Source organism: Aplidium turbinatum, chromosome 14 (genome assembly GCF_918807975.1).
Source record: "Aplidium turbinatum chromosome 14, kaAplTurb1.1, whole genome shotgun sequence".
In the NCBI taxonomy this organism is placed as follows: Eukaryota; Metazoa; Chordata; class Ascidiacea; order Aplousobranchia; family Polyclinidae; genus Aplidium; species Aplidium turbinatum.
In genome coordinates, this window is record NC_137485.1 from 21,592,313 (window position 1) to 21,620,098 (window position 27,786).

General features: G+C 39.0%; 1 protein-coding gene across 1 annotated transcript in view; it reads left to right on the forward strand.

Annotated features, from left to right (window-relative positions):
• The window catches only part of LOC145783247 (sodium- and chloride-dependent taurine transporter-like), a 98,281-nt gene that overhangs the window by 62,389 nt on the left and 8,106 nt on the right, over positions 1–27,786 (forward strand). Inside the window, exons 7-12 of the mRNA XM_082595065.1 lie at positions 9,934–10,038; positions 10,424–10,547; positions 10,844–10,956; positions 14,697–14,834; positions 18,810–18,912; positions 21,023–21,123. Coding sequence (XP_082451191.1) covers positions 9,934–10,038; positions 10,424–10,547; positions 10,844–10,956; positions 14,697–14,834; positions 18,810–18,912; positions 21,023–21,123 — 684 coding nt within the window. The remainder of the gene's footprint in view (positions 1–9,933; positions 10,039–10,423; positions 10,548–10,843; positions 10,957–14,696; positions 14,835–18,809; positions 18,913–21,022; positions 21,124–27,786) is intronic.

Here is a 27,786-nt window from a genome sequence, read left to right on the forward strand (position 1 = left end):
TGACAATGCTCTTGTGAACTGTAAAAAGTTTGCAACCTTATAAATACCGGCTTATTGTTACGCAAAAGTTATTTTTTCATCGAATGCTTATTGTTTACCGATGTCGTTGCGAATATAAATTATAGTGAAAGAAGATACAGTTAAAAAGTAGAATTTACCTGCTATAGATTATCAAACAAAAGGAAAAGTTAGTGTGGTATTTTGCAAAATTTGTAAAGAATTTTATGACGGAAACAAATTGGAATTAGAAAAGCTACCGGGTCAAGTTAAAAAAGTAGTACGAAATTCGATAAATGGTTCTTGGGCAGTAAAGTAATGCTTCCGATCATATGGCATCGCGCGTTCATGAACGGGCAGTTTTGCGTCTTCAAGTATTCTAGTGACGAAGCGGCAACCTCATCCTCCGATACAGTATCTGATAATTCCGATTCTGACAGCTAGTTCTTTATCAAACAGACTCGTGTTTGCTCGCAGTGTCCCAATTGTGCCGAAATTATGTTAGTGTAAACGTAAATCGAGGCAATCATCTCGCAGTGAGCTATTAATTTGTTACTGGTACCTGGTTGAACAATTAACGTTATTTTATGATAATTGAATTCAACGTCGCTAGATGTCGAATTAATGTAAAACAAACGTAAATTTCTTCTTGGGCAGTGATACGCAGGCATCAAAATTCGTTATTTTTGCATTGACTTCACGTCTGTAGACGTTGAATCAATGTAAAATGATGACTTTTTGCTGTCTGGGTAGCCTACGCAATATAACCCTCCAGGAAATTTAAATCGATTTGTTCTGTTAACTTACTTTAAAGGTAACCCAAAATTAACTTACTTTTCCTCCCTGAGTTATTTAAGGTGAATTAACGTAACAGCGTGCGTATCGCTACTTTTGGTATTATTACATCACAACAAATCAAACAGTGCGGTCGTGATAGACTACTCTAGTATATTTTTCGCTTCTCGTTTTTTCGATTCAATGTCTACAGACGTTGAATCAATGTAAAAACGACGGGTTTTGCTAGCTAGGTTGTGTGCTTTTGTGAATGCAAGTGCAAAATCGCCCATTACGTAATCACAGAAACCCTTTTAGTGGAAGGAAGTCGAGTTGCAACCGTGTTTATCTGTCTACTATTCTTTATTCACATTGCAAAAAAATTCTCCATTCTTGGAACAACAAGTGCATAAGTCAGACATAAATACAAACTCGCATAGACGTTGACAAGTAAAAGTAGCCTACTTCGAAGAAAGTTAGAAACCCGTTGTGTTGAATAGCACGAAACGTGTGGGGTGAGATATTTAATGCCAGGCGTTAGAACTTCGATCAAAGCATTTTTCCGCAGTGTTCAAAATGTTCCTTTCCATAAAAATAGCGGCTTTTTTCATCTGTATTTCTGAACGTCTGGTCGGAAACTAGGCTGTTTTCTACATGTGAAAAACTTTCATAGCAAGTATCTAACAGTCATTTACCAGAGCAATATTGTTAATTAGCTCAAACTGCGAAATACAAACTGGCATAGACGTTGACAACTTATCGTAGCCTAGGTTATTTCATCTATAAAAGAAACCCGTTGTGTCGAATAGCACGAAACGTGTGTTGCGAAATGTTTGATGCCAGGCGTTGGAACTTCGATCAAAGCATTCTCCCGCAGTGTTCAAAATGGCGGCGCTGACGCCTTGGGAGTTTCTCGTGTGAAGCGTCGCTTTTAGACCTTGCTTTGAAGTACCTGGCAAAGGAAAGTTTACGTAGGTCAGCATTCTTATGATTGGATCACGTGATGCCCCCCCCCCCCGATTGTTTCTCGACCTGACGATGTTTAGTCCTCTCTCAGTTTTTTTCCTTTTTATTTTCCTTTTTTTTTTTTTCTGTAAGGCACGGCGTTTGTCGAATAGTGATGGCGCGTGTCGAGTGACCTCGTCACCGAAAAAGGCAAAAATCGCAGCCCTGGGTAAGGCCTTCAACGTTTAGCTGCAAGATAGTTACTCCGACAGGAGAATGAATTTTTCTCGTTGGACACCGGGGCCGAGGGTTTATCCTTTTACCACCCCAGGTGCCCTGTGAGTTGCGGTATCTGATTGTTGCCATTCGCTTCATTAATTTGAATTACCAGGACTCACCACGAGGAGGTTGGCAACATGAGTCCATTCAATACTGACGCAAAAACATGAGAACATCCAGAGTATCATCGTTAAGACGATTTTTAATTTTGCTGGCTAAATATCCAAGAGCTGAAAATGCACGTTCAGCCTCAACAGATGTTGGCATGAATACTGGAAAGTTTGGGTGTTCATCAGGACAATTATCGTTTCTAGCACTAACGTTCATCTGATGAAAGTGAAAGTAAAAGCAACACTAAACAGGTTGATTTATTGCTTTACTGACGTTTCGCGCACCATGACAATGCGCATCCTCAGAGCGAATAATGTACAAAATAAATATTACAAAGTTATATACTGCAGTGCGATTGAAGGCAGGAAAAAATAAAACACACAATATTTTAAAGATTGATGATGTGTGAGCGGTTACTTTCCACATTAAATTACGTAAAACTTCCAACAATAAACATAATTCGAAGCAGTGAAGACCAACAGAAATTCGAGACGAAATTAAATTACAACAACGTTTCCAACTGTGTTCAAATAGGCATGAAGCCTGCTTGTCAATCATTGTCTTGACACGCAGGCTTATTCCATTGAGCTTCACTCTTAGGTGAGGGCATGGGTTGTGTGGTAGGGGGTTTCCATTAAGAAAGACCGACAATTAGCACGTGGATTCCATGTTGCACAGGTGAAAAAGTGTGACGGTAGTCTTTGCCAGGCTCAGTTTCAACCTCCACAACCTCAGGTAGTCTGCGATTTGGGCGATGTCGTCTGTGAGGGCTTCCTCTACCACAGTGGTTCCCAACCTGGGGTCCGTGAGAAAGCATTTGGGGGTTCGTGATTACTTTGATGAATTTTGGAGAGAAAAAACGAAAAGCGATTTTTTTACTTTTATTTCTCTCTGTAAATGCAAATGTGTCAAGCTCAAGCCCGCGAGAATAAACTGTAGGCCTACTGGTAGGCTATGCACTAAAATAAATATATGATGCTGCCTGCATTGCGTACGTACATTGACCTTAAACTACATCTACCGCAACGCATGTCAATTACAGTTAAGTCAGGATTGACTCGTCTGTTACGTAATAGAAAGCAGAGAGAAAAATTTTGCGCACATTTGGAAACCCTGCAAATCTCATTTCAACGTTATTTTAATTTAGAACACCCGCCGAACGAAGTTGAAACATGGATTCGAAATCCTTTTCTTTTTGCCTTGAACAATATTAGCGATGACGATCTCAGTAAAGATGACCTAATTGATTTGAGATCAAAAGAGTTATTACGTATTGTACTTTATTCAAAAACTGTGGAAGAATTTTGGTGCTCACAAGTCACAACACTGCAAACCTATCCATTCTTGTCAAAGCAAGCGATTATTGTTTTGTTACCGTTCATAACCACTTACCTTTGCGAGGCAGGATTCTCAGCTCTTGTTACAATAAAAACTAAACATCGAAATCGCCTGGACGTTGAAGATGACATGCGTGTTGCATTGTCAAAAACTCAACCACAGTTCAGTCGTTAGTTCAGGAAAAGCAACAACAGTCCTCTCATTAAATTTGCTTACGTTGAAAAAGTTTCGGCATGGCACTTTGGGTCACCTTAATATTCAAATACTGATGACATTTCTTGAACAATTGATTCATTTTCTTATTTGAGCAACTATTTAACCTGATATTTGCCGCAGGAGTCATAGCTGCAATGCAATATGACACAGTAACTTACAGTAGTTGAGTAGCGTTAATAGTATGTTAGGCCTAATTGAGTTTCAGGCAAAATTAGGTAGGGGTCCGCAGAATTAATAATTTGTCTAAAGGGGTCCGTGACAACAAAAAGGTTGGGAACCACTGACCACATGCCAGGACTTGTCAGAATGGAATAGTGCCAGATCATCAGCATAGCCGTACTGGCGTGACGTAGTCTCTGGCATGTCGCTAATGTAGATGTTAAATAGTAGGAGTGATAAGCATGATCCTTGCGGAACACCGTTTCTTTAGCGGCAAGGCCGGCTGCAATGCCCATCACTCGTCTTCAGTAAAAAGGTCCTATTTTCCAGAATATTTGTGGGAAATTGCACAACATTTTTGTCTGGAATCATAAGGAGGAGCTTTTGTGTTAGTCCTTGGTACCAAAAAACATCAAACCTTCATAATCGCTCAACTAGATGTTCAATCAAAAATGATAATTACTTTGTTCCTCTGTATGTTACTACAAGACTTCAACGAAGCATCAAGTATAGTGGAGTAAAAATATGGAACTCAATCCCACTAGATATTAAAAAAAAATCTTTTGACTCATTTAAAAAACTTTACCAAAACTATCTAATTGCAGAATATTAAAGTTGATTGCAGTGTAATTTACTAATGTGGACCGATACTCTTTAAGCTTTTAATCTTTGACCATCAACACCTAATATTGGAACTTGTAATTTTGATATATCATGGATGCAAGTTTGTTTCTGTCTTGACTCTTTGTTGCTAGTGTAGATATTTTAGTGTAATGTTTACTAAATGTTTATCATCGACTTGGCTGAGGGTGGCTGCTTAACTCGAAGACCATCATGGTCACTTCGCAGCTTCCCGTTGTGATTTACTTACTTCAACGATGCAGTGTACATTTGTAATTTTTCTTTGTTTCAATTGTGTTCGTTAAACATGCTGCATCATTTAATGATTTTTCTGTTATGATATTGCACAACAAAAATTAAACTAATCAATCACAGTGTCATAAGCAGCAGTGAGGTCCACCAAGGTAAGTCCTGTCTTGTTGCCCTTCTTGAAACTTTCCTCAATATCCTCGGTCTGCTTGACTGCTTGAGCCGTTCAGCGTCCGTGCCGAAACCCAGCTTGTTCTTCAAGAAACTGAAGATCAACAACTGGTTCGAGTAGTTAGCAGGAGCCGTTCCAGGACCTCATATGGGACGCAGAGTAATGATATCGCGCGATAGTTCTTGGGATCATCAGCTAGCTTGTTTGGTTTAGGTAATGCCACTACAATGGTTTTTCACCAGATTTTAGGTATGGCCTGAAGGGTTAGGCAAGCAAAATAGAAGATTTTCAACCACGCCATTTGGTGCCACAAGGAATAGGGATGTTATCAAGCTCTTGTGCTTTCCCGCTTTTAACTTGCTTGAGGAGCTGACTATTGACTAATGGCTATCTCCGCTTGGGGCGTTCCAGAGTCTGATGCATTGGTACTTCACTGCAAGGGTGTGTTTCTTATTTGCCACTTTACGTTTGCTATTGGCTAGGAACTGTTGTGCTATGGCGTTAGCAGTTACAGGGCATAATTTAGGATTGGAGGTATGGCCTGTAAGGCGATTGAAAGTTTTCCAAGCAGTTCTGCTTGAGTGGGTGAAGTCAATGCCTTGCACTGTATCTTCCCAACGCTGCTTATGTTTTACGTTGAGGTTTTCCAACAGATCAGTGGCAGTCATGGACGTCTCTTCAAAGCTTTTTGAGGCCAGGAACGCATCATAGCGTTTGTTACATTTTTAATCCCAGGTAGGGATAAACTGATGACGAAAACCACAGGAGATGGACTTTTTGCTGCCATGAGTAAAGTTTGCAGGAGGCTTTGTAAAACTTCTCCAACCCGTCAGATCTTGGTTCTAGAAGGTGGCGGGTTTTCTTTTCAACCAGGAGTGTAAATCACTTGATTAGAGAACTTGGTCTTAAAAATACAATGTGAAGTTGTTGATGCCTTGACTCAAACAATGAAACTTGCCGGATCCATCTGTTCGAGTCACTGAGCAGCGTAAGCGCCATCTAAATTTTTCGAGCGTTTTTGCCACAGATAATGGACTTTGCTTGTATTGTATTCAACTGGCAAGTAGATGGAGATTTCAAAATGCTGGCATTCGTAATGCGTGTCTATCGCAAGTTTATCACGTTTTTATGTTATTTATGCCATTGAGATAGTGAGGATACTTCTGCACACAACCATAGACGAATGTGGCAAAAACAAACCGACTTTTCTGTTGGGAAAAGTGACGTCACATAAACCCTTTGATTGACCGTGGTAAAATATTGATTTGCACATAAACTGGACCTTATCAACCAATTTGTTAAAACATTGAACAAATGCTCAGATGCATTCAAACACATACAAATAATACTTTCTAAGATTTCTAAAGCAAAAATAAAAGCTGGTATTTTACAAGCCAGCAGACAAGAAAGATCCTGGAGTGCAAAACATTTCTTAAAGAATAAACAGAAAAGAAGAGAAAAGCTTGGAACAACGTTTCAACGCACAACGTGAAGAAGTTTCAATAAAACTCGTATTACGCTACCAGCCACCATTCCAGGGATTCGAGGAAGCTAAAACACCACACGAAGCATTATGCCACGAAATTCCAGTCATGCGCTGGGTAGCTCGAGAAAGCAATGACCATTTCTGCCCATTAGGATGTAAGTTCATCAACTTACATTGCAACACCAACAAGTAACCATTGTTGGATTGTGGACAGTGGTATACTCTTCAGCCAACTCTCATGGTCCACAAGGTGCGCTACACACTACAGCTGCTATCCAAGTGAAGCCTGCCGACTGCCGTATGTTCGATTGTTACAGCAAAGTAGTTACTTTGATATTTCACAAAATTCATCCGCTTGTTGCATAAAAGTAGTAGCCAGTTAGTTTAGTAAAATAGGTTTATGTTGATATCACAGACACTGTATTGTAAACAGGAGTACTTTTCTGAAAAATCAGTTTCTTTCATCTAGCGTGAAATCTAGATTAGCTACACCTATATATGATGTATTAAAGTTGGATAGGAAACCAAACATTCTGCGTCTTTTGATAATAATTAAATGAAGCTTTTACCATTTGTGATGAGATATGGACGTTGGAGCCATTTGCACCCCTGCAGAAAAAAGAGGGATTTTGAGCTACCTCAAAACATGAAAAAAAAATAATTTGCATGTAATATTGTTTTCACCAAAAAGAACACTTTAACCCTATATGGACATTTGTGACAGATCTGTTACGTTTCAAATTATCGCAATTTATTTTACTGTAAAAGCATTCATAAGTTTTAATTTTGAAGAATTTGATTCTGTGACATTTGACTATAGTGCTATTTCATTTTGGAAACACTGCGGTCTCGCTTCACTGATTTTTTTCGAACACAAAGTTCTTTGAGTCAGGTTCATAGCAACAGCAGCTTAGCCTAGACGTTCTCTCGTAAAGTTTTGGATTTTCGAAACACCCAGGTGCGTTGGATTTTTTGTTTTATTTGAAAAAAAAACTGTTGGAGTAGTTGATAACAAAATATTTCATAAATGATCTTTATATATGCTACAGTCATCCTAAGTTCAAACGTAACAAATCTGTTGACTTCGTCCATCATGCAACTGTTTTTTTGACCTCAAAACTTTTGTTTTGTTAGATTTGTAATCAATAAAGTTTTATTTTCATAGGTGCAAAATGAATGCATGATCTTTTTACGGAAAAAATCGGTATACAACACCAGTTGGTGGAAAAAGAAAAGATTAATGTTTTGATATTTTGGAGTCTGACACTAAGACTGTTCCAGTAGTGGACCCTTCTACCTTTGTTGATGTGCCAGATGACAGCTTTAGTGATTCAGGTAAGTTTTATACAAATAAACACTATCAGTGAACACGTATAATGGCTGGCCTTCCATATAACCAAGCATTAACTCAGCTTTAGTGGACTTTGTCACAAAAAAAACTTACATGTACTATTGTACTGCAAAAAAATCCATTCCATGTTATAATGATAACCAGAGGCCCACACAGCGACGACAACTAAAAATATAAATCATACCTCTCTACTATCAAACTGATGTGTTCGATATATACTCTGATGGTAAAAAGGACTCTCCACCATGCTCTCTTGAGCCACATTGAGTTTTGTATTTGTTTGAAAATGTCTCACTTATTTCTCAGTCCCACAATAGGTAATGTTTGTACAATGCATAATTGCATATGTATGTCAAATTCATAAATGGAAAATGATAGTGATTCTTGTCATTTACTTTTATACTGCAGCTTTGTAGTATTTTTCCTTACTCTTTTACAACTTGTTATTTTTAGATGAAGGCATAATGGAATCCATCAATCCATCAATCCACCAACAAGGACAACCAAACCACCCTGTTCAATTTGGAGCTGTGTAAGAAAAAGTCCTTCCATGAGAAACACCCCTTCGATGACCACTGTGAGTGAACAAGCTGACCCACATTTCATCATCAGCCAATTACTTCAAACTGTTATATGATGAAGCTATTGTGGAGCAGTCCTATTAGTATTTGGTCCAGTTAGACCCTTCCAAACGTCTCGGAAAAACAGCTAAGAAGTTTGCATATATATTTACAAAGAAAGGGGATTATGCAAAATGTCTGGCTGGACAAGCTGCCTATACTTTTGTTAGAAGTGTGAAGAACACCTTTGCATAGACAAAACGAAACACTGTTTTGAAATTCCACAAAAAATGAACAATTTTGTGCTGTTTGAGTGAAAATAAACTAGTTGCTTGTTACTGTTTATTGTGTGCTTTTGTTGCTAGAGCGCCTGACGTTACAGATCTGCTACGTTTCAAAATTCTGTAGGTAGTGCGAATGTGCCTGACGTAACAGATTTGCTACGTTTGAAAAAAAATTAAAGTACTCGAAAAAAAAAAATTTAAAATAGCCTACAACATGTTTTGACTGGACTAAAATGTTTTCAAAAAATAGAAAAAAAATTTTTTTTTCAACTAAACGATAAATTTGTCCATATAGGGACATCTGGCACCAACAAAATTCCAAAAAAGTGTTTTTAAGGACCACCCTAACCCGCAGTTGATTTTTTTGATACAGCACCAGTATTGCTTTTAAGCTTTTATTTATATTTTTCCGAATCTTATTATTTGACTTTCAATCACACTACTTGTAGCTACACTTAATGTAGAAGTTTTATTTGAATGACATAACAATTTTCTGGACAAAAAGCGCAAATTAATGGCAAGACAAGTGACTGAAACTACTTTTCAACTAAATGCTCTACAAAAGCAATCGGTATCGGAAACAAAATAATCAACTGCTTTCACCCTTTTTCACTGACTTGATTAGCTATTTGTAATTTAGGTTATCATTAAATTCCTAAAAACCAGTTGCTTACACAATTCAAAAAATATATTTCAAAAGTGTAGATACAAACGACCTGTTTTAGCCTGATGCTGCGAGTTCGCTGTGGTAGGCTACTAGCGGTTTGTCACTAGCTTTCGGAACACAATTCCCTAGTTATGTGCAATGGCAAGAAATGTATGTATTTGGGGACCTGGTCACCGGATTCATAATGTAAACCATCAAACAAGCAAAGCTGTGCATCAGGGCAATTTTTGTAAAAATGAACTGAGAATTTCACACTTCACAATCATTCTTGCTGGTCAGCTGAAACCGTATGTGGCCAATAGGACACCTTGGTCAAAACGGCTTAATAAACAAAAAATGAAAAACTATGTAATTTTTTTATGATAGAAGAATGAAGGTGCAAGTGATAAACGTTGAAAGACAAAAGCAAAAAATCCTAATCTTAAACCTTTTAGTGATAAAATATATAAAATCAAGTTTTGTTTGTTACATATTATGCATTTTCGCATTAACTCTCTTTTCTAAAAAAAAAAGTTCTAACATTAACAAAAACATTTGAATTTTCGTTCATTTGTAGGCGTAACCAATCAGGAAATGACACTTACACCCCAGGAACAAAATTGAGTTATACAGAATACAGTGTTATATAATTATAATGACTTTGCCAATTAAATATCCTAGTTTAGGTGATCTAAAGTTTGTATATTCATGCCAAAGCATATCCAAACGAACTGTGGTTGTTCAGGTGTGGATTGATGCTGGAACTCAAATCTTTTTTTCGTTTGCCATTTGCTTGGGAGCATTAGTATCTCTTGGAAGTTATAATAAATTCAAAAACAATTGTTACAAGGTAAGCAGAATTGTGACATTAATTAAGAAGAATTATTGTATGATAATTATACCAGTAGCCTACAGTATCCATGCAATGGAAAAACACAATAGGATTACAGACCCAGACAGCCACCAGATCTGGTAAAGATCTCATCAGATTCGTACCCGATCTGATGAAGACCTGGACCAGGTGAAGTGGCTGTTCAGGGAATGACTTTTAATTGATGGAAAACGTGAGTCAATCATAGGAGTCAATACAAGATTTGGTGAATGAAATGGTATGAAAAATGGTTGGGTTCACTTGGCTTACACAAACATTATTGACGCACACTTTAACAAAGCGACAAAATAGGATTTGTTGTATATGACTTGTAGCCCTGAATTTAATCTTCCCGCTTTGACAGGACTGTGTTGTTCTGAGCCTGGTAAACTCTGGCACCAGTTTCATCAGTGGTTTTGCGATCTTCAGTGTGCTCGGATTCATGGCAGAGGAACAGGGCGTCGACATTTCCGAAGTTGCCGAGTCAGGTTTGCAATTTTCCAAACTAGTTTCCAAGTTATTAACTAGACTATTTATGTGTTTAAGTTTTGGAACGCCCTTGTCCTGCAACTGGATTTAAGTAGTCTATTTTACAGTAATCATGAAATTGATGGGGTGGCACAGCGAAAAGCTCGTTATCCAATCATTCATTTTGGATCTACCCCCGGCTATGATATAACTGTTGAATAAATATCGATCTCCTTTACTCGCGTGTAGACTTCTCGCGAGTTTATGACGCCAATCTCATTGGTGACGATTAAGTGAAATAGAGATGGCTTTGCAGGACCCGGTTTGGCCTTCATAGTCTACCCGAGAGCAATCGCAATGATGCCAGCTTCCCCGGTGTGGGCTGTGCTATTTTTTTTCATGCTACTACTGCTTGGTCTAGACAGTCAGGTGAGGTCAAAATAGTTGTGTTGATGCTTTTAAACTTGTTTATATTGTTCATCATTTATCTTAACCTATTCAGATGGCCAGCGCTAAGCTGTAGCGCTACATTGACAAACGTTCAATATCAAATCAACTAACAATGATCCAATTTTCTTTCATCGGCACTTGCTGAGAGGAAATTGTTTACATACTGCAACCCTAGAAACAACCGGTGAAAAATGCAAACCAAAATTGTCAACCTTCCGTTGCCTGACTTATGTCAGTAATTCAATGTAGTCGTCCGTTTAAGTACTTTTTTCGAATAAGCAAGCAAAAATTGTCAATAAATTTGGATTCAACTTCATCGAGATTTTTTATCAATTGATTTTAGAAATAAAATCAGATATTGCTAAACTTTACTTTTCAACTACTCCTGATATAAAAGTAAAAAGTCGCCAATTAACAACTGTATTAACAAATTCAAAACATATCATCGATAAGTTTGAAGATCTACGGTATGGAAATTTCATCGTACCGATATGTTTGATGTGCAGCTGCGGGCATGTGGAAAAAATTTAAACAAGTTGTGGGCTACAATAATGACACTTTGGATGAGTTGGTATTTTTGAAAAAAGCTACACAGCAAACCTGAGCTGCAAACCGGAACACACCACCCCTTGATCTCTACTCAACAAATCATTGAAAGCAATTTTCGAAACACTTTTCCAAATATTTTTGTTGCTTTGAAAACTTTTGACGTAAACTGGTAGGCTACTTACAGCGGTTGCTAGTTGACAACCTATTTTTAGGGCACAGAAATTTCTAAAAAATTGTTTACGATTCACCATCAAAACCATGGCCACGCTCAAAACCGATTGAACAGCCTATGCATGATGTGCATTAAATCAGACGCTGCAAAATCTTCATTACTTGACGCTGGGACCCGCAACTTTGTATTGCAAAAGGTCCAGAATAGATTGAATGCTTTGATTTTTTCTCCACTTATACTAAAATTACCAGCTACAATAAGTTCGATTTGCATCATGATTGAAACGAATAGGCAGGGCCTCCAAGAGCCCTGCCGGGCCCCGGTGCAGATGTTGCTGCCGGGCCCCCCAGCGCGACATGTCGCGTGATATCTCACCAATCACAAGCAAAATTTGCGGTGCGCGTTCTTACAAACGATAAATTAGGTTAAAGTATTAACACTCCATTATTTCACAAACAATGCACTATTGTAAATATAACTTTAAATTCACAGATACACACCAGTTATACACAAAGATAGAATACTGTAAAATGCTAAAACACTACATAGTGTAAATATAGCCTCAATAGCTTTGTCAGATACGGAATTCTGCCCTAATTTGAGGAAAAGTTTATAGCTGTTGAAAACAAAAAATTGTATTTTGGAAATTTTTTTTAGTTCTGGGCAAAGATCAAAACCCTAAGTTTTCCTAACTCTGGCAACACCTGATTGTAACCATGGCAACAAGTGGGTAAAATCAGCCATTTCGAAGATAAAAATTGCAATAGGCTACTATCCGACTAGCATTGCATATGTGTGCATACAGCTTTACATTAACATAGGCCTACAATACCATTTCTGACCTTAAAATCTGCAGAGACTAGGGCAGCAAACTTAGGATGAATGCATTGCTATTGTTCATGACATTAAGAAATACCAACTTCATATAAGAAATACCAACTTCAAAATAGAAAAACATTTTATGCAAAATTGACCTTAACACGCAAATTTAAACATTTTATTGGCCCCCTGAATGCAAAAAAATGAAAATTTTGTTTTAAAAAAGGGCATACCCATGAGGGGGCCCAATCAAAATACAAAACTAATATTCATATAAAAAACAATATTTTATGCAAAATCGACCTGAGCACGCAAATTTAAACATTTTGTCGGGCCCCCTTAAACTAAAAAATTGAAAATTCTGTAATTTTAAAAAAGGGCATAGCCTAGGCTACCCATAAGGGGACCCCATTCAACATACGGAACTAATATAAAAACAATATTTTATGCAAAATTGTTGAAATCAATCTTTTTATCGCGTGAATTTAGACATTGTTTCGGACCCCCTTAAACTCACCGGGCCCCGGTGCAATGCACCGGTTGTCCCCCCCTCTTGTGGACCCTGCGAATAGGCTACTGGCACGCAGACTTGTCAAGAAGATGAGACGTCATCACCAACCCAACAACGGCTCTTTTAAAATTTCACTCAACAATCAGACAAAAGTGGATAACAGGATCATCAGCAAACACGCCCGCACTGCCCAAACACTACATAGGTAGGGTAGCCTACTTTCAGCAGTCCTGGATGCCCAGCACACTGCGAATCTATCATTCAGGACGTCGATCACCTGGTCAAGGATTTCCCAGTCACCGAAATCAGTGTCGGATATGGAGCAGTAGGCTATGTGTAGATGTTGATGGGCTATATGACAGTATATATGTGACGACATTTTTAAACACTGGTTGAATGTGCCAAAGGCACCGCGTATGAGATGTGCAAACTACAATCTTTTCTAGACAAAATAGTGAACAACCTTAGCAATTTTGCTGCTAGTGCAGTCGAGTGAATTTTGTTGATTTTCATATTGAAAGAATAATTTTTTTTTCATATGTTGTTAAAATCTAAACAAGGAATTCAATTTCACATTGAGGAAACTTAAAACATATAATGGTACAATGCATGGTATGTATGGTAATAAGCATAAAAAAGAAATTTTGAAAAAAAAAATTTATGAGGCCCGTTTTACCTATTGTTTCCCGACCAGTCCTGTGTTCTCTCGGAGGCCCTGGGGATGCCACAAAGTATTTTTGTCTTCTACAGAGTTCCGTTAGCCTAAAAAGGTTGAGAACCACCATAGTAGCCTACACACTCGCTCAAATAAAGAATTATCGAGACAAGTCTAATACACATAATTTCAAATATGCAATTAAGCCGATAGCCTGACTTACACAGCTGACAACTTCAAAGCAAAAACCAAATGTCTATCTGAGTGGTGAAAGGGTCACAATGCTGCAATCAGAAGGGTCACAATGCTGCAATCAGAAGGGTCACAATGCTGCAATTCGACTTTCTGACGTTTTTTTTTATCTCAAAAACTTTATTTCAATAAGTTTGTTGGGTAAAAAAATCATTTTTTTTACTCACAATACCAGGGCCGGATGTAGACGATGGGGGCCCGGGGCACTTGGGGGGGGGGGCGTACGAAAAACCACCTCTACGTCTACAGTAGCATTAATCCAGCACTGCACTGCACAGCATTAGAAACTTCAAAGGCTGAAAGAAAAAAATTAATAACACAAAATCACATTTTTTCCACGTAGGGGGGCCCGGGGTATCTGCACCCTCTGTCCCCCCCCCAAATCTGGGCCTGCACAATACACATGCTATTATCTTGTAAAATATTTTGGCTCTGTGATTTTTATAGCTCCCATTATTAGCGATTAATTAACACGGGGCTAATATAGCCCGTGACGAGCTTCCGCGTACGAAAACAGCTCGTACTAAGATAGGGTTAATTGTCCAAGAGACAAAAACAATTGAGAACCAACGGTTTATAATGTCTACCGGTCAAAACACTCCGTCTGTTGCTGCGACCTACAGATTACAAATACCCGTACTGCAATTTTCATTGTAGTCAGTTATAGCATTTTTTAACCATATTTACAAGAGTCTGAACAAATGGAATATGGATTGGTCAAAATGTTACCGCTTTGATACATTATTCCTTTCTATTTGTAGTTCGTGGAGACGGAGGGATTCATAACGTCTGTGGTTGACTTGTTTCCTGGCCACCTACGCAGAGGATATAACCGGGAGATTTTCATTGGAGCTACGTGTTTCCTCTCTTATCTGGTTGGCTTAACTATGGTCACTAACGTGAGCAGATTGTTGCTTTTTTGCATGGGTGTATTTTAATCGTACGTTAACATTGACGAATACATTGTGCAACCGGCAATCTTCAAACATTTTCTATACAAAGAATGAAATTATTTCATATCTTATAATAATCTCATTGCGCAAGGTTTCCGATCCCGAACCATTGCCGGCCACGTATAAATAATGTTATGGTTTTATTTATTGTCGCTCTACAACAGTTAAGTCTTTCAGCGACAGGGCTCATGTTTAATTTTATGTCAGGTTTACGATGTCATCACGTTATTACCCGAGATAGTCTCACTGCGTTATGCAAGAAAGAACACAATCGGTACCGTTTTTTAAAATCTTTGGTTTGACCCGACTGGAATCGATCTCCGATCTACCATGCAGCACCAGAGGCGAAAGCGATAACCACTCGGCTACTGAGCTGGTGTCACTTGTAAAAGAAAATGCTTTATTTCATTGCACACCGGGAAAGCAATTTCATTAAAAAAGAGTTTATTTTTATTTGAGAAAGAGTTTGTGATAAAACCATTTTCTACTTTAGGTAGTAAAATACTGTAGGCCTACAGCGCAATAGCCGAAGGAAGTGACGAAGCGAGGTTAATCAGCCTAAACAGCGAAATTTGCATGGTACTCTCTATAAACATCAAAGGCAACAATAGCGTGAGCTGAGGTATTGTTCGAAACGAACTTCTTTTGTCGAAATAAGACGAAATCTTCTGAGAAAAGAAAGCTAATTTTGCTTCAAAACGATTTTTTTTGTAACGTTTGTATTTAAAAATTACTACGTCAAACCCATATTTAAAAAATACTCAAACGTAGAAAACTCGATCGGTTAAGCGCATGAAACTGTGACTGGGGTTTGTTTTGTTGAGCATGGCTCTAACGTTGAGAGCTCTTGAATTGCAATCAAGTGCCGGGTTTTTTTGAGTCTTCCTTGTACGAACAAAAAAGGTTTTTAACAAAACTTTCTGAGACAGACTCAAAGGATTCGATAAAAAAAAATCTAAAAAACTCTAAAAATTAAAATTAATTAAAATTAAAAAAATGTTTTAACTAAAAAACCTGATAAGATAGACAAAAAGTAATGCCAGATTCGAAATCTGCGCCGCTAAATTAACAACTGACATCAGCTGTCAAATTCAATCCAACCGAAACTGCGTTGGCCAGTGCACTATAGTGAACTCTGCAGCTTAATTAATTTCGCAACTTAGCAAATGCACTTCAGGGAAAGCCCTGTAATTTCGAGCAGTACTCTTCAAATTTTCTTGTTATGATGCGCCCTTAAAAATGTTGTGGCCAACTCATGTACCCTATGTTCGTACTTATGTACTTTGTTTGGCAAACTGCGGAACCACTGTACAAGATTTTTTAAGAAACAGAGGAAGTCACAAAGTTGCATTTGTTTTGATCAAAATTCAAGGTTTAGTTATAACATAAGATTCACTTTAGTTTCATTGTTGACTTGCATTTAGACCACTGTGTGATTCGGATCAACGCCCATTTTTATTTCATAAATGTTTTTTCGTTTGGTTGCGGTTTGTGAACAACTCTAATCAATAGTTAAAATAACACATCTCGATCCACTTCATTGGGAAAGGCGGGGGCTTTGTTCGAATTTGTGCTACGGTACTTTTTAAATTGGTTTAGTTTTGTGACTGAAAGTTCAAGGATGGGACTTTAAAAAGATTTTTGGCGAAAAGCCATGGGCTAAAAATATGGGTCATGAAGGGTTAAAAAGAAGACTTAATGTTGACCACAACAAAAAAAAATTCACCTCAACTCTCAACAACATACCCAAAAATAAAAAAAACTCAAGACTGGAAAAAACTAAACCCAAAAACAAACAACTCGCAAATTAAAAAAACAACCACTCAAACTCGAAGAGTTGAAATCAGTTTAAGCAGGTAAGTAGGTAGGCTATATACAGGTAAGTTGCAAGCATATGGTCAGTTATGGCGATGTCAGAAAATAAGTTAAGTTTTGCCGACCTCTGCTTTTTTTCCTTATAAAATGCCCAGTAGTGCTAATTTTTCCAAATCTCCGTGTCTGAATATGACCTACAAATCCATCTGGCGCTTTCTCATCATCATCATCATAATCCATCGTCGGTTTGTTCCCCACTAGTGGGGGTGGCCGATTGTTTCCGCGCAGCAATTGTTTTTATCCGTCTTCTCCATTTCACCCTGTCCCTTGCATCTTCCTCCTTCAGTCCGACTTTTTTAAATTCATCCTTCACTTGTTGTTTCCACGTTCTTCTTGGACGACCGCGTTTCCTCTTCCCATCCACCTTTAGATCTAGTGCCTTTCTAATAAAACTTCCTTCCTCCCTCCTTATCACATGTCCATACCATCTTACTCCATTTGCCCTTGCCATTTGGTCTATGGTCTCTCTCATCTCTAGCATATCCAACAATTCTTCAGTCCTTTTTTCCCTTCTCGTTTTCACCCCACACACTGCTCTCACCATTGACCTTTCCGTTCTTCTCAGGATTGCCAGTTCACTCTCTCTCAATACCCATGTCTCGCTACCATATAGCATTGCAGGCCGCACACAGCTCCGATATACTTTTCCTTTCATTCTTAGTGAAAATTTTCTGCCATACAACATTTCCCCACATTTCCTAAACTTTGCCCAGCCCAATTTTGCCCTTGTTGTCACCGCTGCTTCACATCCACCACTTCCATCTATCCGATCACCCAGATAACAGAAGTCTGTCACTGTTTCGATGCCATGGCAGAACTCATCATCATGGCCTTCCACTTCATTCCTTCCTTTACTGCATTTCCCACACACAAAACACTTCGCCAATCTTGTTGCGGCTCTCTTGACATTAGCACATCTTGCATGTACCCACTTTCCACATTCCTTGCATTGCATTGAATTTCTCATCACTCTCTTGCCACATATTCCACAGGGATCTACTTTTCTAACTGTTGGTTTACTGTTACTTTTCTAACTGTTGGTATTAATCTCCTTTCTGTTTTTTCCAATTCCAGAACTTTCTCATTGCTCTTCTTTTTAGTCCAAGAGATCTTCAACATTCTTCTGAGAAACCACATCTCAGCAGCCTCTAATTTTTTTTTCATTTTGTTACAATCATGTCGTCGTCGCATTCGCACCCGTAGTTCGGTCCGACAATCCACATATGTTTTAAAATTTTAATTTTGGGCTTTATTGTTATTTAGTAAAATAAAATGTGAAAAGTAGCAGTAAAAATATTTTACTCAGTAAGCTCCCGTGTACTGTAATAGAAGCCGGCACACTATTATTCATGGACATTGATAGGTTCGTCACGAGTTTTAAGTAATTTGAATTTAGGCATTACTGATTGTTGCGCTGCTAGCAAAAGTTGCAGACTTTGTTTGAATAAGGACCTTCTGATGATCCTCCTTTCAGTGGGAAACAGGCTGTAGAGGTTTTAGAGATTAATAACTACATTTGATTTAATTCGCTCTGCTTGGCTTTTTGCTTGGCATTGTGCACTTTTTGTAGTATTCAGTATTTATTGTTTATTCTCTAATTTATGTGCACAAGCGTTGTAAAAAAACGTTTTGAGATATCAATATTTGCATACATCGGATAATCGCTTAAAAAAACTGGTGAACTTGACCAATGACCATGAACCTCGTCTACAAGTAGGCTAGTATTGTTTCAAGTACCAGGGTTTAAGTACATTATTAGCATTTTAAGACAACACGAACAGGTTGTTTTGTTAACGTATTTCAAAACGTTTTTTGTTGCACCAGCTACTTTTTGTAGGTAGGCTACATACAGTAGGCTACATGTTTTATGGTAGGCTATACCTGTTGCTGAATTGAAGAATGTTTTACAAAACTGCTGTAATTGAGTAATTTTTCTGGGTGTCTTTAAAGTTCTTTTGTCGCCCAAAGTAGCATTTATTGTATGACCGTCACAAAGTAAGGTTAAATATAATTAAACATGCTCACCACATCTTTTACACATTACAGGGTGGTATGTACGTTTTTCAACTCTTCGACTACTACGCTGCCAGCGGTGTGTGCTTGCTGTGGGTCGCCTTCTTCGAATGCTTCGCCATTGCCTGGATCTATGGTTTGTTTTCATGCAAGCTAAATAAAACTGACAGGCCGAAAATCTTCCAAATACATCATTCAATTCAGCTGCTTAAGTTCTGTGTACACGAAGAAACGGGAAGATCAACCGTTGCTGTAGATCGACTCTTTGGGTGTACGCTTGAAGAACGCACTTTCAACGACAGCTCTCCAGTCAGCGGCAAGTAATGGATTGAACAAGTTACAAACAACAATACTTCACTTTGTCAATCTTGGAGGCCAGACCTGCTTCAGTAGTTCAAGGCCTCTGCAAGTATGCGAAATAGCCAGGCGTAAGCTTTTTCAGTCAGAGGATAAAGATTCTCACAATTGAAATCAAGATACTGTAACGTTTGTTTTTGTTTATTCAGCGTACATAGATAAATGCAGATAATATCACCACTGATATTTTTTTCGCGCACTGATATCACCATCATTATCAATGCAGAATGCCTACACGCTGTCTTACAGTACATTGAATAGTCAAGGGTAATGATTTTCCATTTGTGATACGTAGTCCCCACATATGATACTTGCCACAGCGCTGGAACAGCGAAATCAGTGAACAATTCCTAAGCAATCAGTGAGGCAATTCTTTGCCTTCAACGCAGGAAATACATATCATGTTGAGAAGAAACGTGTCAAATACAAATAGAAATTCTTGTTGAATTAGAAACATGTTATTTGGATTCGAGTGTTGACCCTGATGATTGCCGGGCCACCCAACATGAAACCTTACGTAGCTACACAAATAACATAATAAGAACCTACATACACACACACACACACACACACACACACACACACACACACACACACACACACACATCCCAAAACTGAATGCTTCGCGAAGCATGCGACACTTTGCTTCATGGAAAACAACGTGATCACTAATTTTGATACTGACACCAGGTCACTAATTGATAACGATTAAACAAAAAAGCACACGGTGCTTCAGCAACACCCATCCGCAGGTCAAGTATCGTACCAAGGTGGATGCTTTGCACGTAGACGTTTTTTTTAGTTAATTTAACATATCAAATGCAGTTACCGCACCCGTATTTATAATCTGCAGGTCGCTATAGCAAATGAGGTTTATTAACCAATCAGAAGCTAAAATTTAAATCAGCTGATTGCAGTCATGTGACTCATGCGCCTTAGAAAGTAAATTAATTGAACGTTTCGCCGTCGTCGGCGTGGTCTTCAGAGTAAGGAAAGTAGTTGATTCGATGACGGTGATTCGATTTTTCACCTCTGCAATTACTTGTTTTTCTTCTAAAAGCTGATTATCAAACGAAGTGCAAAGCAAGAAGCAAATCTCTGGCTGAGCTCTAGAAAGGTCACAATGACTGCAGTCAGCTGGTTCATAGGGAAATTTGTCCTTTGTTAAAGTTTCTACCGGTCAAAACACCACATCTGCTGCAGCGACCTGCAGATTACAAATACGCTTATTGTTCACTAAAATCATTGACAGGCTGTTTCACCCTCTTTGGGATCATCAGAAGGTTCTGAAAAGCATGCAAAGTAATATATCGGTAATACTTACGGATGTCAATAATCATAATGTTTATTTACAGTTTAGGTGTTTCATACTTTGCAAATTAACAGTCTCAAACTATTAAAATACTTCATTCCAATACCTCATTAAGCATAAAAAAACAGTTTTCAATTATACCACTGTTTTAAAACTGGTTATCCATGGGAAGACTTCAAAGTATAATTTTTTTAGTTATTGGAATCTACGAAAAGAAGCTTTATTTTGTATTATTTTGTATTGTTTTGTATCGTTTGTAGGATTTTTTTTGACAAATTTTCTTCAAAATATGTTATTGAAAGTTTTTTCCTAAATTTTGTTTCCCATGAATTGTAGAATAAGATCCCCTTAAAATGAAATTATGTCATTTACAAGTGGAAGTAATATCAATGTTTACGAGCTATAGTAAACTTGCACACTGGTTCGGTAAATACAAATCGATGAACACAATTGCATTACACCAAGTTGTATAACAAACCTGTTAAAAACTAGATAGGGCCTACAGCCTACCTACAAAAAAAGGCTCCAATCAACGTTTACGGATAGTCCGTGGGTATGTTGTATATTATTTGTGCAGGCGCAGAGCGCATGTGGAGCAACGTGTCCAGGATGATCGGTTACAGACCCTTCCCCTTGATTAAGTACATTTGGCTGTTCGGAACTCCTATTTTAACTACGGTAAGAATTTCAGTTATTTTGCAACTACTAGTTTCTAAAATTGCTCTTAGACGTTGTACTAAAGACTTTTTCAGTCGCATATTGTGACAACATTGTGTAAGACTTTTCCACAAAACAAGATTACCGGCCCGAGCACCATACCGATTTTGATGCAGAAATGAAGTTGTTGGTACTTTTTTTATGGAAATTTTTTAATCACGTAGTGTTTAGAGCAGGGATCTCTAACTTAAATTTCTTTGAGGGCCAAGTGCATACTTGTGAATTAACCTGAGGGCCGCAATACCTTTTTGTAATGTGGAAAGTTAAGCCTATCTTCCTGGCCAGTTCCGCCATTCTAAATTTTGCGGACGGGTACTACAGCCACGAATTTTTTATCCACAGTTTCCTTCCACAGGCACCTCGACTCCACAGCCTGGTCCCAGAGTGCTAAGCTGTTTGACCTTCCTCCGGGAGCATCGCCACTCCAAAAGCACACCGCTCCCGCCACCGTAAGTGTGACAGGCCAATTTTTTTGGAGTCTCTGACCTTACTATGTTTATTGTGCTCTTCTTGCAGTGTCAATTCTTTTGCACCCGTACGTTGTCTGTGCTGCTAAAACAGTTCATCACCGTTCAACAAGCAAAATAACACAGTAATGATTCAATAAAAGGGGATAGTAAGAACGTAGCAAGGACGTAAGGTCGCAAAAAAAATAGTAGTAAGACAGAGATAAAATAATATTGTAAAATCAAAAAAAGCAAACAGAACGACTTGGACCAGGAGAGCAAAAATGCAGTCCTGCAACCGACTCTCATAAAGCGAGGGGCAAACGAAATTCTTAAAGAACTGACTGCCGCAGAGACTATCGATGTTGCTATTGCGATAACGGCACAAGAAGTGAATAGGTAATGTGTGTTATGCAACAATATGGGCTTCTTGTACGTAATAAAAAGGCGCGACAATAGGCTGGCACTTGGAAGTAATGTGAAGTTTGATGGGCATTTTCAGATTTTTTAAGCATTTTTAGGGTAAGAAGTAGTTTCGTTTGGCGTTGATACACTTGAAACTCGTTCACTTTAGCCAGTTTTTAAATATGTTTCCGCATTAGTAAACTGGGTTGAAACCACTGGGTATTGCAGTCTATGGATATCGGACAGTCCAAAATCAAATGATTAACAGTTGGCTTGCTTTTTTCGCAATTTGGATAAATTGGTGTGTTTTGATTCAATAGTGTTGAATTGTTGAAGAGAAATTTGCCAGGGAGGGGTAACGTTAGATCGTCAATAATGTCTCCACTATATGGTAGATTTTTTGTCCACTCTTCTTTCCATTCATAATTTAGAATCATAGTTCTTGGTTGTTTGATTATAAAAAGGACATGATTTTAGTCGGTGGGTGTTGGTTTTATTGAGTTATGTTTTGTAATGGTGAGTTACTCCAAGTAGGTATTGCCAGCTTCTTGAAGTCTTTGATTTAATTTGACTGTGGTTTCTCTTCTTCTCGAATGTGGTCGGGAAATTCCGCTTATCGTGGGTAACCATTGTATTGGAGTCGACTTGAGCGCTCCGGTGATTGTGCGCACTGACTCTCGTAATTGAACGTCAACGTTTTCTGTGTGTGCACATCGCTCCCACACAGGAGCACAGTATTTCGCCACTGAATTGCACAGTGCTAGAGTGAAGTGTGCAAGATGTTTTGAGACGCACTCCAGCTTGCTCCAGATAGTTTTTTGAATAACGAATTGTTTGTTTTGAGTTTAGCTGCAATATTTTGGAGATGGTGTTTGGAGGTTTAGCTCCTGTCAAGTGTAACTCCGACATATTTGGAATGTTTTTTACATGGCAGTGTTATTCCTTCTGTTCTAATGTTTAGTCTCAGTTCTGTAAGGTGGTTGGGTGAAAAAGAGTTGCAATTGTTTTGGCGATGTTTATACGCAGCTACCATTGTTAAAATTTTCAGTCCTGATAAATCTTCAGTTAGTGTTTCTTCTATTGCTTGTAAGGATTTAGACTGGGTGGCAATAACCCAGCGTATCCAAATTTGAGTGACTTTATCGTCGGCATACCACTATGTCGACAATATGTTGAAGAGGGTTGGCGCCAGTACTGGTCTTTGAGGAACAGAAATTTTTAGGATGAACTTGATGAGTGAATAGAGTCAATCAAACATCACACGACTTTGAAGCGCTGACCTATATTGTCACGCCATTTTATTGCGTATGAGAAACCCATACTGCTGCTTCACAATCACATTGCCTATTTACTCCTTGTGCCATTATTGCAATAGCAACTTGATAGCCTATTTGCGGCAGTCAGTTCTTCAAGAATTTCGTTTTTTCCTTGCTATTTGAAAGTCGATTGCAAGATTTTTGCTCTTCAGGTCCAGGTCGTTCTGTTTGCATTTTTTTGTTTTTACAGTGTCTATTTGTTCTTACTGCTATTTCTTTTTTTGCAATCTTACGTTTGTTGCGTCCTTACTGTGTTAATTTGTTCATTGAACAGTGATGAACTGTTTTATCAGCATGGACAACGCACGGGTACAAAAGAGTAGATACACCGTGAAGATTACAATAAACATAGCAAGGTCATAACTTCAAAGAACCGGCCTGTCACACCTGCGGCGGCGGAGCGGTGAGCTTTTAGAGTGGCTATGCTCCCGGGGAAGGTCCACCAGCTTAGGTTACGGGGACGGGGTATGGAATGGAATAGAAGACGTTTTTTCCATCTTCCATCCTGACATTTTCTTCCATCCCATTTCCATTTCATCATATAAATCTTCCCTTCCATCTCCAAAATTTCTTCCATCTTCCATCATCAAATTTTGTGATTTCTGCATTGTACATTCAACAAGTGCGCCCGCTGACTATAGGCTAAATTTAAACTAAACTACATAATATGGATTTTGCAATCAAAGGTCACTATAGGACAGTAACCGGTAATAACATTTCGTAAGAAATATACAATAAAAACAGTACGCTTGGTCAAGACACTGTTCCCGACAATTTTCACCAAATCAAACGTCATATAAAAACCGTTCAAGTCTACTGAATATTACGTCATGGAAATTCCTAAAACATGAGCCAAAATTGCACCAGCGTTAATAAGACTTGTGTCAGACCTGTTTAAATCTGTTTGGACCTGTTTGGGCCTGTTTAAACATGAATGCATTGGTTCACTAGCTCGAACACCTGTTGAATGACTTCATAATTGTTTTTCATTATTGCGTCACAGTACTGCATACGTGAATTTGAGATATTGATATCTATTCTGGTCATTCGTAAAATGATTGCTTGAAAGTTGGCCGCTCATTTAACTGTTGGCTTAGTGCTTGCTAGCTGGACAAAAGTTCCGTCTTTTATCCAATTAATCTGTATTGTAGTGACAGTTTTTTTAGAGGTGTAGGCGTTACACCTATTTTCGATAGCCTCGGGCTAATTTTACTGGAATACACTGTTTGAATAGACGTTTCGAAAGTGTGTTTATTTTTGGGTCATTGCATGCAGACGAACGGATTTGGGAATCTTACGTTACAATTTTCCCACGAAGAGATTATGGTTTACCGCTGTGACCATAAAAAATAAAAGACGATTTTGTTAGCTGGTAGGCCAAGAAGCACTTAGAAGCATAAAAAAATAAAAGACGATTCTCTGTCTAGTGTTTGGCACAGAAGCACTTAAAAGCAAAGAAATAATAAAAGAAGATCTTATTGGTTGGTAGTCTAAAGAAGTAAAGAAAAGTAAAGACATTTCTTCTCAGTTTGGTACAGAAGAAAAATAACTTTGACATTTATTGGCAAGAAAGAAGATTAAAGGCAATCCATCTGTGCTTGAAGATTCAAGTGGAAGAATCCAAGCAAGTTTTGTGGACGTTTGGACTTCACATACTCGTACAGCTACGGTATCGTGCATTTAAATTCTTTTTTGTATTTTTTACGGTCTTTGCAGTTAAGTTTTTTATAACTACTGTAATTTGTGTGTTTGTGTAACTTAATTTTTTAATTGTTAAATTTAGCCCTAACATTTAATATGTCTACACTCGGTGGCGACAGGGACTCGACCGCCGTCGACTCGACTGAGTTTAAGCCTGATGATGTTCTTTGCGGTCGGGCAGGCCATTCTGGGGAGGGACCCATTAACGATGAGGCTAAGTCAGTTCGAGAGGCCCGGCATCTTAGACGGGATATTTTGACTCAAATTGGGAAACTTTCTGTGGCCCTAGGTTCTTTGAGTGATAAGCAGGAACTGTTAATTTTTAGATCTAAGTTATCTACTTTAGAAGAGGAATTACGGCATTTCCATGCTCTTTTGAGTAAAATTGTTAACTCTGCAATCTTGGCAGAACTTCGTGATAGGGTAGATCCCGAATTTAACTCGTTAAAAAATAACTTCGAACAAAAAGAAAGTGAGTTGTCAGATAGGTTGGATGCTGACATACATCCTGAGGATAGCGCCTCAAATGTAAGCACTAGGATGTCTGAGAGCTCGTCACGGATAGTTGCACAAATTAACCTACAGTTAAGACGAGAGGAGCTCCAGATCCAAGCTGAGGCCGAAGCAAGAGCTGCTGAGGCCATCGCAAGAGCTGAAGCCATACGAGCTGAGGCTGCCGCACGAGCAGAGGCTGCCGCAAGAGCTGAGGCCATACGAGCTGAGGCCATACGAGCTGAGGCCATACGAGCTGAGGCTGCCGCGAGAGCTGAGGCCGACGCGAGAGCTGCTGAGGCCGAAGCGAGAGCTGCTGAGGCCGCCGCGAGAGCCGAAGCTAGAGCTGCTGAGTTCGCACTCAAAGACGCTCAGTTGAGGGCCGAACAACGTAAAGAGGTAGTTTTAGCTGAATATCGTTCTGAGTTGGGCTCCCGGCGTAGCTCTAGGAAGGGCTCTTCTAGGCATTCCAGAAGTGAACATCAATCACAGTTTAATTTACCTAACCTTTTCCACACGCCTGTTCAATCCGTAAGTGGACCTGTACAATCCACATGTTTTCCAGCTGTTTCAGGAGGTCTCGGGGCCGCGGCTAAGGATCTTCCGAAGGCTGTAGAGCCAAGGTCTGCAAATTACAACCGAACTCCTCCCCCAGAGCGTACAGGTCACGGGGCCGCCATTAGCAGTAATGCTTTGCCCCCTTCAAAGTTTTCTGCGCCGCTAGTTGCTGATCGCCCAGCTACACGTAATTTAGGTGGTTGTGAGAGGCGTATCGTGTCTCCTGATTTTAACGTGTTTGAGGATCGTGATCAGGCTGTGCATGTGACTGAGCCCACTCAGCCCCTTAAGGGATATAGCTTGTCTTCTCCCGCTAAATCGAGTTCTCAACAGCAGGATTGCTTTTTTGAATACCAAAATAGTAGGACGTTCTTCGATAAGGCGGCCTTGATTGGTTACGATGGTAATAATATGCCATTTGTCTTCTTTAAAAATCGTGTTATGGCCTTGATGGCAGCTTCGCCCTTTAAGGGAACTCGTTTGACTTTGTTGCAAGCAGCTTGTGTTAGAACAGCTGCACAAACGATTGCTAATTTGGTTTCTGACACTCCTGGCTTGTCAGAGGAAGACAGGATAGAAATGTCGTTAGCTCGCTTGTCCCAACGTTTTGGGGTTCGTGGAGGTCTTTTCGCAGAACCAGAAATTAGAAAGTATCGCTATGGTAGCAAATTGACTTCTATCTCTTCCAGTGATTTGAAAGAGTTTAAAGATGAATTGTCGCAGTGTTTGCTTTACGCGAAAGCTTATGGTCAGCGTGATAAATTAGAAGGACGTTTTGTTTTGGATTTGGCTAAGCGACTCCCGTTTGACGCTAAGCAGCGTTATCTTGACTTTTTAGGTGATCAGTATGGTAGCACTGAGGAACCTACCTTTCAGAGTTTGTTTGATTTTGTAGTACGGGAGGAAACGCGCAAGTCGACTGATTTTAGCATTATGCTAATGGGCGATTCTGGTGAGTCGCAGCATTTTAAAAAGTTTGGCAAAGGAAAATTGCCTTCATGTCCGGTTAGGCAGACGTCGGTAAAACCCCATGATAATGTGATTTCAGGGAGTTCGCAGTACTCGACTGCTGTTGGCGCACCGCGCGGCGGTGTGGCCAGACGTAGTGACATACCGGCATGTTTTTGTTGTTCGTCACGTGGTCAAGTTGAATATCATTTTTTGTCTAATTGTAAAGAATTTTTGCGCTTGACACCTAAAGATCGGAGAGATGTCATTGTGAAAGCTGGCAAATGCTTGAATTGTTTGCGCCAGCATATGGTTAGAGACTGTAATCATGCAAATAACTGTCGTAAGTGTGGACCTACCAACGATAGGAAACACTATTTTCTTCTGCATGATTTTTATGTGACGTCACGTGATTCTCTGGATTCGGTCGGTAAAGATGATGCTGGTGCCAGAGTTCCTGTGCGTAATGTTAAGATTGGAAATGTTAAAGCAGCCTTTAACCGCGTTACTGCTGCTCGTGTTTTGAATCCAATGACTGGCAAATCGAAGTTGGTGTATTGTCAGCATGATCCTGGTTCGCAGTTGACTTTTGTTTCGAGTGACTTGGTGTGCGAACTTGGTCTTAAACCATATGATAAAGCGTCGTTTAAAATGGATACTCTGGCTGGTCAGAAACCTACTTGTGCTGAACTTGTTAAACTCAACATCCAGTCGTTAGAGACTGATGAACTGTTTTGTGATATAACCTCGGTGGTTAA